The sequence below is a fragment of the Strix uralensis genome, chromosome 14, assembly GCF_047716275.1.
Source record: "Strix uralensis isolate ZFMK-TIS-50842 chromosome 14, bStrUra1, whole genome shotgun sequence".
NCBI classification, from domain to species: domain Eukaryota; kingdom Metazoa; phylum Chordata; class Aves; order Strigiformes; family Strigidae; genus Strix; species Strix uralensis.
Genome location: NC_133985.1, coordinates 24235665 through 24251636, shown reverse-complemented (window position 1 = coordinate 24251636; position 15972 = coordinate 24235665). Strand labels below are relative to the sequence as shown.

General features: G+C 40.0%; 1 protein-coding gene across 4 annotated transcripts in view; it reads right to left on the bottom strand.

The window, feature by feature from the left end:
• Nucleotides 1–5132: 5132 nt before the first annotated feature.
• KDM3B (lysine demethylase 3B) overlaps nucleotides 5133–15972 on the bottom strand; it is a 64249-nt gene continuing 53409 nt past the window's right edge. For 2 of the 4 annotated variants that reach the window (XM_074883357.1, XM_074883359.1), the window contains exons 18-24: nucleotides 13721–13811; nucleotides 13503–13633; nucleotides 10200–10319; nucleotides 9551–9690; nucleotides 9039–9215; nucleotides 8333–8467; nucleotides 5133–6481 (exon numbers count right to left, since the gene is read on the bottom strand). In XM_074883357.1, coding sequence (XP_074739458.1) covers nucleotides 6401–6481; nucleotides 8333–8467; nucleotides 9039–9215; nucleotides 9551–9690; nucleotides 10200–10319; nucleotides 13503–13633; nucleotides 13721–13811 — 875 coding nt within the window. In that variant the 3' untranslated portion in view covers nucleotides 5133–6400. The other 2 variants (XM_074883358.1, XR_012630808.1) reach the window with 2 other exon arrangements.

Sequence of the window (15972 nt, the reverse complement as noted above, 5' to 3'; positions counted from 1 at the left end):
ACAATGAGCAATGATGAGAAACACAAAACATGAGCAACTTTCCCTTACGGGTAAGAGTTGAAAACACAGATGTCTCTACAGACAGTGACAAAGAACATTTTGTCACAGCCTGCTTTTGGAGATGAATGGCCACACCAGGATTGCACAAGGGACTGCACAACTTCCACCACTGATGGCATGAATGACCTACAAAGAGAACAAAAGGAATCTGCTCACACATCCAAGTAACGCCGACATGCACAATCTTCACCAAAATAATTCTATTTCTACTGGCACTAGTTCCATATCAGAGACCAGCACCTGAATTACGTGTTTGCACACAGGTGAGTGAGACAGAAGAGAGAAAATTCAGAGGCCTGGTGAGTGCAATGTATGAAGAGTGTGGGAGGGCTAAATGGCTGCAGCATGGCTAAGTGCACCGAAATAAAACGTGCCGTTGTGTTTTAAAAGGTTTAATGTGCCAAGGAGCAGTATAAAGATTCACAGTGCATTAGAAATAAATGGTGGTAAGAACAACAGAATACGAACATCAACATTAGTAGAGCAGGTGATCTCGTGCATGTCTTAAATGGCAGCTGGCTGTTCAGTAGCATGTTGAGCTTTAGATCAACTTCAGGAAAGGTATTTGAAGCTAGCAATTTATAGTTGGCTAGAAGTAGCTCAATTTCTTTTGATGTCAAAGAAGAATGAGAAATTAATTCATTAACTTACCTTCCCACAAGCAGAAACTACTGGTACTGAAGGGCTCTTTTTGGAACAAAAGCCAGCTGCAGGTCAAATTACAATAAAATGATTTATTAGTAGTATTCTTTTTGTTAAGTTATTAGTAATATTGTACAGTGCTGTGTAATTAGGATCTTAAGACCTACCCAGGAAAGCAATTCATCAGTTGTTTTCAAATTAAGGCTGTATATTTTTCTAGCGGGTATGCTACTGCTGAAATAACTCATGACAAATTTGTGTTCGACAAATGGTTAGAACAGGTGACCAGATATCTACCAATCTATTATGGCCTAAACAATAAGGCATGGCAATCAAACTAACTGTTCCTTGAGTAGAGCAGCTTACACAAAACTGCATTTAGAACAATGCCAGGTCAGATCCAGAGATCTTGCTGAAGCCAAGGTTCAGGCAGAAGCTGCTGTAATGAAGAACAGCAATTAGTCTGGGCTCAAGTACACAAGAGTGCCTCTGGAAAAGTTTAGCAGAATAAAGAAGGGTCTTAGGAAGAAAGGGGAAGTGGAAAAACACAATGGGAACCCTCTCTCTTAAGCCTGAAGGTGCAGATTGTAATGGAAGAATATCAAATGCTGAAAGGGATAAGGAAAACAGAAAAAGTACGAGCTGACAGTATAAACTGACATTGTGGGAGGTAAGGCCCGAGAATTGGAAATTAATTCTGAGGACATTTACCCTTCTTTACCTGTTTTGCTTTGTGATTGAAAACTCTCTGGTTAGAAGAGACCTTCCTAGGGGAAGCAGCTGTGTTTTGTTGTATCTGCCTCTTGAAACTCACTTGACCATGTTCGTATCAGCCTATATAAAGGCAGAGAGACAAAAGAAAAAGCTCTTGTAAGGCAGGGGGTTGAGGGAGATAAAAGTGAGTGAGTTCTGCCTGGTTATTCTTCAAATGCCTGGTAGGAACATGCAGCTCTTTTTCAAAGGTTGAGAAGACAGTGCCAATTAAGAGGAAGCTGTGGGCTAGTTTTAGATTCTGAGATGCACTGGGAGAGAGTGACCGTAAGAGGGTCTGTGCGTCCTGGACAGAGGGGGTAAGTTTGGGGAAAACACTGAAGTTGACAATCAGAAGGTTAAGATCACTTACCAGTAACTAGAGCCTGTAAGATGCCTTGTCCACAGATGCTTTCATGCTACGCTTCACTCACATGCTGTGTAGTTTCACATTCCTTTTCCACCCAAAGCAATACTTGCAAGGTACTTCTGATGCATGAATAAGTCACTAGCATGTGCCATACAGCTCTTCCCTGGAGAAGCTCAGAGAGCTATCAAAGGGCTATCAGAAGTGAGGAAGGAGAGGCAAGTCCTATGTATGTAGGAGCAGTAATTTTAAAGAATATCCACACCTGGTAACTTCCTTCATCTTGTTTGTACTGCAGGTAAATTTAAGTTACTGCTTGACACCTAACTGCTCTGCTCCAATTCCGATTCCACATCCTCAGGTTCTACAAGAGGCTGTCTCGGAATCTTTCAGAGGAACAACAAATGGATCGCAACCTTTGATGTATTAAGTACTTAATTATTCCCCTGTTTATGTTGCCCAGTTCAGTTACCACAGAACAGAGTTTATAAACAGAGAAGATTTAAGTAGCATAAAATTAACCCTTGCAGACTGCTACATTTTTAATCAATATCAAGGAAGGAGTTGTTGGGTTCAGACCAGGGACATTATTTCTTCCTTTTCATCTGAGACTGAAAGAAAAAGATGAATGTGTCCTGTGTAACATTTTGAAGGCTCTGTGAAACCGCTGAATGACAGTGCTGAGTATGCCCTTGCATGGTTAAACACACACCAAGCTTCACTATTGTGAATGCAATCCAAATTCACTTGGGCAGGCCAACAGCCCTGCAATCCTGAATTCCTGCTTCCACTTGTCTGTAGTTCCACAGGACGTCGGCTAAAAGACTGCCAGAGCTTTAAGCCGATGATAAGCAGTGGTGCCTGCCCACCATCTTGTGCAGTTCCATTCAGTAATGACAAGACAGCATTCAGCAGAATCGATGTCAGGACTGCAGCACACTAAATTTTAAGACATACAACTCAAGTTTTTATTTTCCTGCTGCTCAAAAATTTCTGATTTATAATGGCTCCTTTAATCTGCTTACATTCCAGGTAATGTATCAGCTGCCCTTTAAAATTTGTACCCAGAAAATACTGTGATAAAAACTACTGATTGTACATCTTAAAACAATTTCATAATCAGTTTGTCGGGCTACTTTTGCTGTAAGCTCTATATGAAGTATGACAGGACTGGTGGTGGGTACTAGAGGGTGAGTGCTTACAGTGACCCTTCACCCGAACCCTGTTAAGAGCGAATCCCAACACGAGAGCACCCTGTCTGCCCCATGTAAACACGTGTGTGACGGGCCCCGATGAGCTGTCACTGCTGAGGAAAGGTAGTACAGCCATCACTACTGGAAATCTCAGTGCTTAGCATTAGTAAGAAATGCAGCAACAGGAATGTTTCAGAAATGAGTAACGAATACCATTATCTCACCATAGAAGTGCATGGTGAACAAACCTTGAAACCCTGCATGTAGCTTGAATCACCTTCCCTCAAAAATGGGCTAGCTGGACAAAAAAGGAGTCAATGAGAACAATCAGAGGCGCTGAGCAGGTTCTGTGCAAAATTCTACAGTCCAAACCTGTTCATCTTGGACGACAGATGCATCAGGGGAGTGAAATAGCACATAAAAGAACTATGAAGCTATGGAAGTGGTCAAAGGGGTAAATGGAGGACAAACACTTCTTGGGAAGAAAGGCTCTGGAGCCCAGTTAAATTACTAAGCTAACAGAGATACATACTTTCAAACAAAGTGTAATTAAATCTTGCAACTCTGTCAAAGGAGGCAGTAGAAGCTCTAAGTACAGTGACTTCCGGCATCAACATTATAGACTTGCAGTGAACTTCAGTCTAATTACAAGGACCATAACATATCCCTGACCATGTAAGGCTACAGCAGAGAGCAGAAACTAAGCATGTCTGAAAGAAAACAAACCCAAAACAAACCCCTGCAGTTGTCTGGGGTTTATTTATATACATATATAAAGTGTAATGTATATAATGTATAATATATACAGGCATAAATAGGAATGGTATATATGTTTATATATCTGATTAGTATTAATAAAAACCTGTGTGTTTGCAGATACACAACAGGTGAAAACTCTGTTTTAGAAATTCTGAAATTGCTGTATAGTAACAGCTAGATTTTAATGAGTTGTACGGGATTCTAAGAGCTGACAATTACAGCTTTTAATCAGCTGAAGACCCCCTCTTGGTGGAAAACAAGCAAGAATTGGTAAGGGGATTCTCAGTCTACATAAATGTGAGTTTGTGCCCCATATAAGAAAATTACCTACTTGGAAAAACTTGCCAAAAGAAGTGGTAGTCTCCTTCTCCTGGTGCATACAATTCAGACAAAGGATAAAAGTTTTCCAGTGTAAGTTACTGGAACTGATTTACCAGATCAATTTACAAATTCCTCCTGTCCTCACCTGGTCTAAAATCTGGATCACTACACATATCTTAATTTTAATCTGTAGTTTTGGTGCAAATCCTTCCTTTGGTTTTGGTTTAGTATCGCTTTAGGTTGATTGTACTCTATGACCAATAAAAGAGGAAGTTCAGGAGGCAGAAACAACGTCTGACAGCCTCAAACCAAAGGTTCAGTGTGAGATGCAGAACTCTTCGTGTGGATCACTGCATTACACATAGCTAAGTCTTTGTCTTTCTGATCTTTATCTAATTCTGATTGCTGATACACAAACAAATGAGGGAAACATCTCAGCTATAATTAATTAATTAATCAGAATGGGTTGTATGCACAGAGTACAACAGAAGTGCACAAGAAATTCTGCACAATAGGAATACAGTGGAGTTGAATGGTTCGTGGGTCTGGGATGATCATTCTCATCTGCAGTGGATAACACCGGCCCATGTTCACAGGACAGCTGCAAGGGTTCGAAGGCAGCAAAAGCCCGGGGGTGAACCTCCTGCACCCAGTAACCAACCTGAGAAGCTGCCAAAACGCCACGTGCCCGCGAACGGAACCGCCGCCGCCATCACGGCCTCCAGGTGCCAGCACAGGGAAGTGTTACCATCCCGTCTGGACCTCCAGTGGAGAGGGCAGCTCTGAAGCCCAACCTGTTGGGAAGATAGCGAGAGGTGGGGAGCACAGCACCAGGGATGATGTTTCTGACAAGAGAGATCCTCTACCCAAAGCACCTCTGAGAGCCAGCGGTCTGCAGGCAGCTGGGCGCGCTACCGGTGCCCAGAGCAGCCCGGCCTCCCGTCCCTGGGCGAGGGGCAGCCCCACTGCCAGGGGCAGAAACCGAGGGACTCCAAGCAGGAAGATCAGTGTACAAATCTGAAAGAAACTGCCCAAGCCTGTTACAGTAAATGACTTTTATTTTTAAAAAAAAGAAATAACCGTGAACATATTAACAGGCCTGCAGGTGGCACTACAGTACAGCTGGATATAAGGTAGATACATTTCCCCATGTACCCGAACAATGAAATCCATTGCATCAATGCTGACATTAGTAAATTCTGAATACAGTTCTATCAAGCAGGAACATCTTACTTAAAATAGTTCTGGACAAAGTTGACACTGAAAGTTAACTTTTCCTTCACTTTGGAAAGGATAGATGTTTTCAGCTAGCACTGGTATTGGGTGAACTATTGCCTGCAGTCACCAGTGCAGGGAGAGATGTACAACATCTCCACATGAGAACAGAGTTTATACTCCTTTTCACTTCTCATTCTGAGGAAGCAGGGTGGTGTAGGGAGACGGGGGGAAGACGGGTGAGGAATATGGGCAAGGGAGGTGGGGCGTCATTTTCTATTCACTCTCCTTTGGCTGTTTTTGTGCTATTTTGGACTGCTTTCTAAAAATCACTTTTTGATTTTATTGAAAGGAAGACTAAATGTAATGCGCCTTTCCTTGAAAATCCAGGAACAGTTGTGGTACTTCAAAAATACTAAAAATATCTACTTTCATGAAATATTAACTGTTTCACTACAAACCTAGTTTTTCACTAAATACACAATTCTCCTATTTCTGGAGTCTCCTGGGGAAAAAAAGTGGGTTCTCCCTTTATTTCTGCAACTCTACAGTGTATAGAGAAACGGCTACAAAGAACGGGAGTGCAGAGAACAGCTTTATTCTTTTCCTTGGCCTGTATCTCACATGGGAAGTTTGCTTAAATTTCTGCAGGTGGGCTACTGTTGGTCACACTCCTCCAGCAGCTATCAGCTAAGTCTGCAGCAGGACAACCCACCTCCAGCACATTCCTTCTAGCTTTGTGGAGACTAACTAGGCATGAGGAAAAAAACCATCCACACTCTTTATACCATTTCTAATTATAATATGCAGGAACACCAAGTGGTTTCCACGTTCTTCCAATTTGCAAAAGGCCACAGGAAAGGGACATGGCACCTTTCATTCAAATCCGGAATTCTGCATGTAACAGTGCGACCTTCCGTTAGACCTTCGGTGTTGAGGCAGCGTAGAAAACAGTGGCTGAAGAGTGTGTGTAATACTGACCACACCAGCTCTTAGTGAGAAGCCTCTGCTCCTGCAGAGGCAGTCGTGTGCAGTCCCTGTATATGCTGTGAGCAAAAGGCTTACTTCACAGGGCATTTGGAATTAGCAGTTCCTACGATCTAGCTAGTTTGGATTCATGAGCTTTCAGTGTGCCAACAGCATCTTTCACTGCATGGTAGATAATGTTCTTCACCTGTAACAGGAAAAAAAAACATAAAGCAACTTCTACAGACTAACAAGGAGAGTCTTCGATACCTATGCAATCAACTTTGGCAGCTGAATTTGTAATAGTTGGCAAGCATACACAAAGTATATACGATCACTGCTTCAGAGTATCAACAGCACAAGTTTTAACTGTCATGGTTAGACAACAAATATTGTATAGACACCTGCACTGATTTAACAACTCGTTTTCTGGTCACCCAGTAACATATATTTACTCATTTTATTTTAAGATAAAATCTCTCTTTCGTGAGAGCTAGGAGGAAGTATACTATGAAGTCACACATATGAGTTTATTTTTAAAAAGTCCTTGTGATCTGAGTCACTTACAGATTCACATGAATTAAACCCAAAGGAAGCAAGAAAATCATATGGTTTAATCCTATGTAAATTAAGATGCAGTAAATCATCCTGTTGCCTTTGTATGGAGGCTAGAAATTCTTCTAATTTATGCATCTTCCAGAAAGGCAAGCAAGATTGGATGAAAAACCCACTGGACCTCACAGCAATCCGTTCCACGCTTAGCTATTTAACAATCAAAGCTCTATCTTGTTTCTGATTTTTCTGATCTAAGTTTATTTGAATTCAGTTTCTAGGTAGTGAACAGAAAAGCTTCACCTCTAAGTGAGTAGCTTAATTGCACTCGCTCAACTAACTGCCAAGCATCATCATTTTTTCCTGATGTCCATATGAACTCGGTCTTTTGTATCATTTATGCAAGTTATTATCTCTGTATACAGAGACATATGCTTATATAAAAATACTATTAAAATATACATGAAAAATTACACCGAAAAGCAGTAAAGTTTGGCTGAGGCACAAACACAAGCAGTATTTCTTTTCACAGGAGTACTGAGTTCCACTTTGTCAGCAGGATTTTTTTCTTTTTTATTTTTTTAATAATCATTATTCATTTGCAACCTATTCATTTACAGAAACACTTCCACACCTGTACCACTGCAGCTGAAGAGATAGTGAGAGCTGATCCTACTCCTGCTTTCCTTTAAAATCCTGTGCAAATCCATATAGAAATTTACAGCCATTTCTCACTGAACTGTTTGAGAGAATTAACATGCTAAGTTTAGCATGTTCACAATGAAGACTAACTCTTCAGAAGCATACGTAGGTGAAATCAGAAAAGGTCTCCTACAGTCTTCTCTCTAAAGAATTTATTGTCTTATACACGATGTACTACAGTGCATAATATGTTCTGTGCATAATTATTAGTTTAAGCAGTCATACTTCTTCAAATCAAAGCACAATTAATTTTCCTGTTTGGGACTAATTTAGAATCATTGAATCATTTAGGCTGCAAGACCACTGAGTCCAACTGGAAACCTAACACTGTCAAGCCCACCACTAAGCCATGTCCCTGCTTTAAATAAGCCAGCCTTCACTTTCAGAGCAATTTTCCTTTAGGCAACAGAGAAACACACAGAAGCATCCTTGGTCAAATAAACTTATCTCTTCCAAACAAAGCATTGCTTTTTCCTTTTTAATACTTGGGGGTTTTTTTTGTTCCTGCTACGCTTCACTGTCATTCAGGATTCAACCATTTAAAAACTTATTAATACCAACACATGTACTAGTCCAATAGTAGGGAATTTCTCTGGAAATCCAAAAGTTTATGACTACTTTTATTTTACATAGTACAGTAGACATATGTGCATTAATTATTTTTAAAATATTTATAAAAATGAGAACCTCCGAAGTTGTCGAGAGTTGTTACTTTTTCTTAAATCACTAGCCACACATTTCTAGTACTGAACAAAGCTGGTGAAACACAGTATATATTTAGTGACTGCTGTCATAAAATAGTTACCTGCAGTTTATCCTCATGGTTTGTATGAGTATTAGACAGGTGCCTGAACTCCTGGGTCAGACGGAAGCAGTGCTTCACGTGTTCTGGAGATACAAAATCTTCTGCCACTTTAATGCAGCTATACAAATTATGGACCTAAAACAACCCACATCAGTGACAGATACATCAAGGCTGAACGGACCACACAAACACACTGCCGCCCGCCCCCCCCCCCAAAACACACCACCACCACATATGTTAGGTTCTTCCACATTTACTTATCAGAAACAGGAACTGAAGCCTATTTGGTCTCACGTGAATTGTGTCTCATAGTAAAACCAGAGCAGAATACAGGACATCTCCCACGTTCCCTATTGTCCCACATACACTCGTGTTCCTCAAAGCAAGTTCTCTACTGTTCTCCCCACTTTTTTGGAATTTTGTTCCCTTGGCTGAAGTTTCATTACACGGAGTGTTTTCTCACCGTTCATCCTAATTTACTTTTTTTTCCTTAATTCCATCACAGTACATACACATGATTCAGGTAAGTCATTGTATTCGTAAAAATAAATTAAGATCCAATTCCAATAGTTCCTGTAAAAACTGCACACGTAGAAAAAGGAACCCAAGTCAGCCATATTAACTAACAGTTGTTTTGAAGTCACAGTTCTGTTGTGCCTCAAATTCAATTTTATTTGTCAACAGGGCGTAGAGTTGGCATATTTACCTGATGGGGAGCGCCTGCAGGAATGAACACAGCATCTCCAAGGAACTGCACTATGGCCCAGCCTTGTACACCATACTCATCATAGAGTCGCTTACGTAAGGTCTGGTCCAGGTACCAACTTTGGTCATGAATGGGGTCATGATCTGGGGGATTCTCTTGGCCTTGTTCTTCTCCAACCTAGAGCCAAGATATGGGGTGGGGGGGAAACCATGACACAGCACCTTGACATTGCTGGCTCACAAAAAGCTCTGTACCAAAAAACATAACAAACAAACTATTTCAAGGCAGGACATTACTTTCATTAAGCTCATTTAGGTCTTGACTAGTGATACATGCACTAGCATGAAGATTCTAGGCCAGGCTGAAAACCTGGGCACACACTAACAACGTGGTCCAAGACAGCATTACAATACCTATGCACTTGATGTTGATAGCAACTTGTATCACTCGGCTGCTGTAAGCAAGCTAGTCAAGGAGTACTGCAGGCTCCAGCTCCTTCGTAAGCAACATACCTTCCGGAGAAGTTCCCGTATCTTCTCAGCATCCTTGGCAGCATAGATGTGCCACAATGCTCCAGGTTTCTCTCTTCCTTCATGGATTCGCTGCTTTGTTACATCATCAGCATCTCCCTCATCAATTGTTTTCAGAACCTCTGGAAGGCGAATCCACATAAAGCGGTATGATTACAAAACTTCTGGTTTTTTTACATACAGAAGCGGAAGGAGCATTTTAAGCCGCTAAATCAAGTCACACTGCTACTGCAACTGCTGCGTCACACAGTGCCCGTTCTAAGCACGTCAGGCTTCCTCTTACCAAAATCCGGGAAATGTGTCAATTGACAGCTAATCACAAAGCTCAGTCATTAATTCAAAGGGAACTAATTACTCAAATACAAGGAGAAGAAAGAGTAACTTCTCACCCCTTCTCCTCCTTTCTTCAGGGAGCCATCTAATTTCTAGCAAAACTCTGCTGCTTCCACAGTTGGGAACCAAGGAAGCATTACTGCACTTTTAGATACGTGCTGCAGACCTAACAAACTGCCTTCTAGACTTGGGTCAGAGATCATAGATGTGACAAGCTTAAACAGTAAAAGGAACATGGTCTTTCTCATGCACATAATTGATTTTTAATGGACAGAAAACAGTTCTCCTCAAACATTACCATCATCATGGGTCCCTTCCCCAATGGGAATCCCAACGTACACCATGACATTAACAGCATCAGACACATCCAAGTGCAGGTTTGTGGTACCAACTCGTCTGTCTTCTGCAGTAATTAAGCCTATAATATAGCATAAAATAAAATCAAAATTGTATTTAAGCTCTTACAGAAATAAACTGCCTGAAAGATCTTTCTAGAATGCTAATTTTACACAGCAATGAGAGCAGAAAACAATGTCAAAGGGCAGCTGAGGTAGTTATTTTCATGTCATGTGTGGCACAAGTAAAAAGTTCACTAATATTTTTATTTTACAGGAAGTAGAAGCAGCAAATATAGTTCAGCCAAGCCATGAGAAAACAAGCGTTTTAAAAACAAAGCCTGAACTTGTACTTTACAATTGTGCCTCTGAGGGTCATTTGGACAGCGCATAGTAGGGAACTTAGCTTTCGTAATACAAAGTTAGTAGGCGTTCTTTGGCACTGTTTTCCTTTGCTTGCAGGTGCAAGAGAAACCTCCACTGCCCTAAGTGGCATTTAGCATCACACTGTGCATCAAGGCATCGACTGTTACAAGTATAAGCCTCCATCAGTTTGTTATTTTCTCATAGTCAGCTGTAAAATCCATATGATTAGTTGAATTCACAGCAGTTAGTGTCCAACTCATCATTAACAATTCAGATTACGACTAAGGAAGAACACCTGCAGACTCTCAAGTGCTTACACCTTCATATACTGATCTTACACCTCTCAAGTGGGTCTGAGTAACAGAGAAAGACTTCAAATGTTTGCTGCTTAATTCGTTCACCTTCTCATATAACACATTCTCTCCTCCTCTGACCCTTCAACAGCTCTCACTCTACTTTTGCTCCACCACCTCCTCTAGCAAGTAAGTGGGGAAACAAAAGATAAAAAAAGAAATATTTGTATCAGCAAACACTACATAAGTATGACCACAAGACTACTCGTTATATTTTAGGATCACCATCATATTTATCTCTTCTCTATTTAAAATATAAGCTTCTGGGGACAGGAACACAACTCAGTACCTACCACAACAGGTCAGAAACAGCAGCTAATTTAGACAGTTTGTAACATGAACTTCAAGAAAGCACAAATACAAATATGGATAAATCTAATACATAGGCTCAAAAAACAGGCTGAATTCACAAAACATAGGTTAGTTATTGACCTCAAGTAAGGGCCCTCACAACCTCCACCTGTGCTTTGCCAGATGCAGCCGGATATAATTTAAGAAGTGTCATTCTTTCCTTAACTATTTGCTAGTGGTTTAAGTCACACCAAGTATGCTGGGAAATACAAATGCAGTATCAATGGCAAGTCTTATGTTAAACAGTTCAGGTATTTATATATAAAAACTGGTCAATATTTAACAGTCCTTTACACACAAAACCTGTTGAAGGGACTAAGATTTCTTCATAGTTAACTACTGTAAGCAGCCCTTTTATTTAGGTGACTGAATATCACTAAGAATCCAGCTTCAGTCACAATTTTTCTATCTTAATGCTTTAGAATGCTAAGCACATGAAAGACTTTACCTCACTATTGAGAGCTTTTCTCCACCACATACTCAGAAAACAAAGCCATATACTTACAACCAAAATACATTTAATATGCTAGAAAAGTTGCTCTTATTCACCATAGACAGAATTAGTGTTTTTATATCTAGGTCCACCCTTTATCTTGTCTGTAAAGCAGCTAAGAGCAAAAAGATACAAAACTCTTTACGAAGACAGACCTAGCTAACTTTTTTCTCTTAGCTTGAAAGTAAACAAAGTGTAATACTTTCTCTCTTCAGACCAAGACCTATACATGTAAGAAGGATCAAATAATAGAGGGTTACATTTTATGCTGAAAAATTACCATCAACGCTCCCTCCGCCAACTCTGATACAACAGAAGACTTTGACATTTAAGATAAATTCAACAAAATGACTCCCTCCCTTCCATTGCTAGAGGCTAGCAAAACACAACGACAAGTTCGCCACCACTTCACCTTGCTTCTTGCTACACTCACAGATGTACTGCTTGGTTACATTGCAAGTGCTCTGGTGTACAGACTTCTTCACTCAACTTACATGTCAAGTAATACATAAACCAAAACACCGAACGCTGGTAAATATGGAATAAGATCAGTTTGCCTAAGTTCACAAACTGCTATTTTTTTAAACTCTTATTTGTGATGTCATACTGCTAAAAAAATCCCAAAATAACCCCAAAACACTCTGAGAATTGCAATATATTGGTTTACAACTTAAGTCTAACCCACATGTGGTTACTGAGCTAAAACATTTTTTAAAAAAAAGACAAACCAATGAAAAATCTTTCATGTCCTCAGGTGAGTTGCTACTGTAGGTATATTGATAATTGGAATGCAAAGCCTTATAAAACCTTGCACCCCTGTCTCATCAGTATTCAAAGAGAACTACAGAGATTACATTAGGGTAAGTTTGCTTCCACATAATTGCTTTGCAAGATGGCTGCAACTTTTTCCTTATCATCATCACTTGACATTTTTCAGTATATACAAAGAGCAACTACTTTAAATGTTATTTATCTTACTCTAAAGTTGCAAAAGTACATACTTCCAAATCAATTGGTTATTTAAAAGTATCCTGGAACTAAGTATCCAAAACCTGCTTTTGGCCATGACCTCACAGTCAGTACGTTCAGGAACTGAAATAATTCAAGTTGATACGACACATATTAAGTGTTCCTGTATCTTTTACGATCTGCTAGACTGACAATCACAGCCCCATGCAGGGTATGTGTTCAGACAAATGCTTCCTCCATTTGTGTGCTACTCACCTACTACATAATTACAATCTTAAGACAAAACTATCCAATTCAGGTAGCTGAACATGGTGACAGTTTTGTCTTGCACGTGTCTGTGTTCTGTGTTGTTTGACATGGGTTAAGAAAATGACAACTCTAGTTGGAAACAGGAACACACAGATCAGAGTGCACAGAAGCTGGCTAGTTCTCCTCTCAAATGTATCAATTAGTCTCAAAAAGATATTAACTACTTCTTGAACCCTGTATCAGTATTATGGTTATTATATGTATTAAATAATAACTGTTTGCAAACTTGTACGTACATCTTTTGGAAACCACAAGGCAAAAAAGGGCACATCTGACTGAGAGGACTAGCAGAGCACCAGATCACAGGACCAATTAAAAAAGTGACAGCATGCTCTAGGACAAACACTGAGTCTTGATTAATGCCACAGCCCCGCATATCCTAAAGAGTCAAAAACCACATCACCTGCAGGACTATTCTCACATACCATAGGCATTGTACATTTTGGGACCCAAGTCAGGACGAACAAAGTAGCTTGGCAGCCTAGAAGCCAAATTCAGCCTGCCATCCCTCTTGGTATATTCAGGAAGAGGAAGATTTTCCATCAAGTCCTCAAACCTGGAGCGCAAGGAGAGAACAAAGGCATGTTTTCCTCCTGTAGTGCTTACAGCAGTTCTGTAAGCATCAAAACTAAGATTTACTTACCTTGTAGGCATCATATCTCTAAAGTCCTCCCCTGGAGGCCAATCCTTTAACTTTAGTACCATTGGCTGACCATCATCTGACCTGAGCCGTTCTGCAAGAAACAAATTAAGATTTCTTCATGGAATATCTTTTTACCACAGCCCATCACCCTAAGCTATACGTCTTTTGTACCAACACCTCTTACGTTGCACAGCAAAACTGATCCTGATTTTTCTTTGGGCCTCCAAGCATTATCATAGTATGACCAAACAACAACTTGACAATTTTTTATATATATATTTTTTTATATATATATTTTTATATATATCTCTACAGTGGAAGTTTGACAGAACTTGCACAGCTGCTAAGTTTTAGAATAGCTCTTCTCCAACTTTGAAAACAAGCCTTTCCAAAGCTTTCTGCCTTACTACTTTTACCAAAGTCTATAAATGAGTTTTATCTTTCATTTCAAGGAGTGGTGCTTCTATAAAATTAAAGTTATTGGTTCATGCTCTGAAATCAACCCTAACCTCAGTATAAGGCAAGAAACCATGATACACCACACTCAAAAAACCTAAATGGCAGGTGGTTACTGAGAAAGACAGCCTTTAGTTTTTTTAATTCTTTTTTGCTGGAGGCACTCCAATTAGCAGGGTGCTGAATTAAAACATTTGTTCTTCAGGAGTTGTACTCGAGTCCCGACTGGTAACAGAGAAAGCTGGTAGCACCAAAAGATGGCATTACATATGGAACAGTGGATGTACAATATGCCAGCACTGACCGCATCCACTGCAGTTTTGCCTTGCACGTACAAGAGCTAAGAGTGTGTGTCTGGAAGTGGTGCCTGGAGCAGCTCAGAAGACCCAGCGTAACATTTAGAGAGAAACAGAGTTCACTCTTCTACCAGATTCTTCACGACTCTGCATGAAGCCATCAGTTGGAAAACAGGGTGCATCCCAGTCTGACACCTTCACACCACCTTTTCACCAGAAAGTAACATCCTTCACCACTTCCTACTTTACCAAGGACTGTCAGCCAAACAACAAGCAACTGATCTCACCCAAACCTAGCAGAGCTGCTGACAGCACGGGAAGAGAAAGTGGATCTAAGAAACTAAGACTTGGAGACCTGTGAATCACATCTGCGTTATACAAGCTACAGAAGACAGCCTTAGTTTGCAATATAAAAATTATTTTATTGAAATTAAAAGGAATTAAGAACTGCAGATATGTAAACCAAAGTGACTGATTTAAAGAAAACAAATTTTGATGAGCTACAGATTTTAGAGGCAAGTGAACTGAAAAGCTCAAGGACTTGAATTTAAAGATGTTTCAGAACTTCCCATATTCAAGATTTTGAACTCATCAAGGATCTTTGTTCCAAACAAGGAGAAGAAACTTGTAGGAAGGCTATTCAGAAAGGACAGAGCCAAGAGCTACCTGGAGGAAAACATACAGATCTGACAAATTACACAAAACTGGACAAAACCCAGAAAACATCTGATCAAAGAAAAGCAGGTCTAAGAAGGATCAAAACAAAAAGTTAGACCTGCCAAAAGTCCACTAGAAGTCAAAGATACCAAAAGTAAACAGCACAAGATTAAAATTAACTAAAGAATCATATAGAATAAAAGGTATTATCTCAATACCACCTCCAAATTCAGTGGCTGTTCTACAGCTCTTCAATAACTTAATGCAGGGACAGGACCAGCCACATATTTGAGAAGTCTAAAATTCGTGTTAATGCAGAGAAGTCGAGGTCATTACATAATCTGCAAACAATCTTCCTATGAGTTAGCGTGTGAAATCTCTGAACTAGCAGCAAACAATACTCTTCTAAATTGGAGACTGCATATGACTAAAACACACTAAATAAAATGTATTTAGGAGAAACTAGCAGAAGTGATCAGATATTCCAACCTAGATCACTAACATCTCTCATCTAAAGTGTGGTAAAGGCATTGTCTAAAATAAAGTCAGCAGCTGATTTTGCTGAAAGGAGCATATCTGCCTGGAGACTGCAAGTAACACCTCTCAAAGATAACCTGACCCATACGTATCCACTATTTCAACAAACGACCCTAGCACCAAAGTGAAGAGTTTGTGAAGTTTCCCAACTACTGTTAATACACAGAAAGACCACACTGTTATATCACTCTAGGCCATTTATTTCTGAGTACTGACAGAAACAGTATGAATTTTACAAGTACAAAATACAAGACTCTGTACTTGGAACCATATAAAAACAAGTCAGAAGTTGGGAGCTCTTTGATT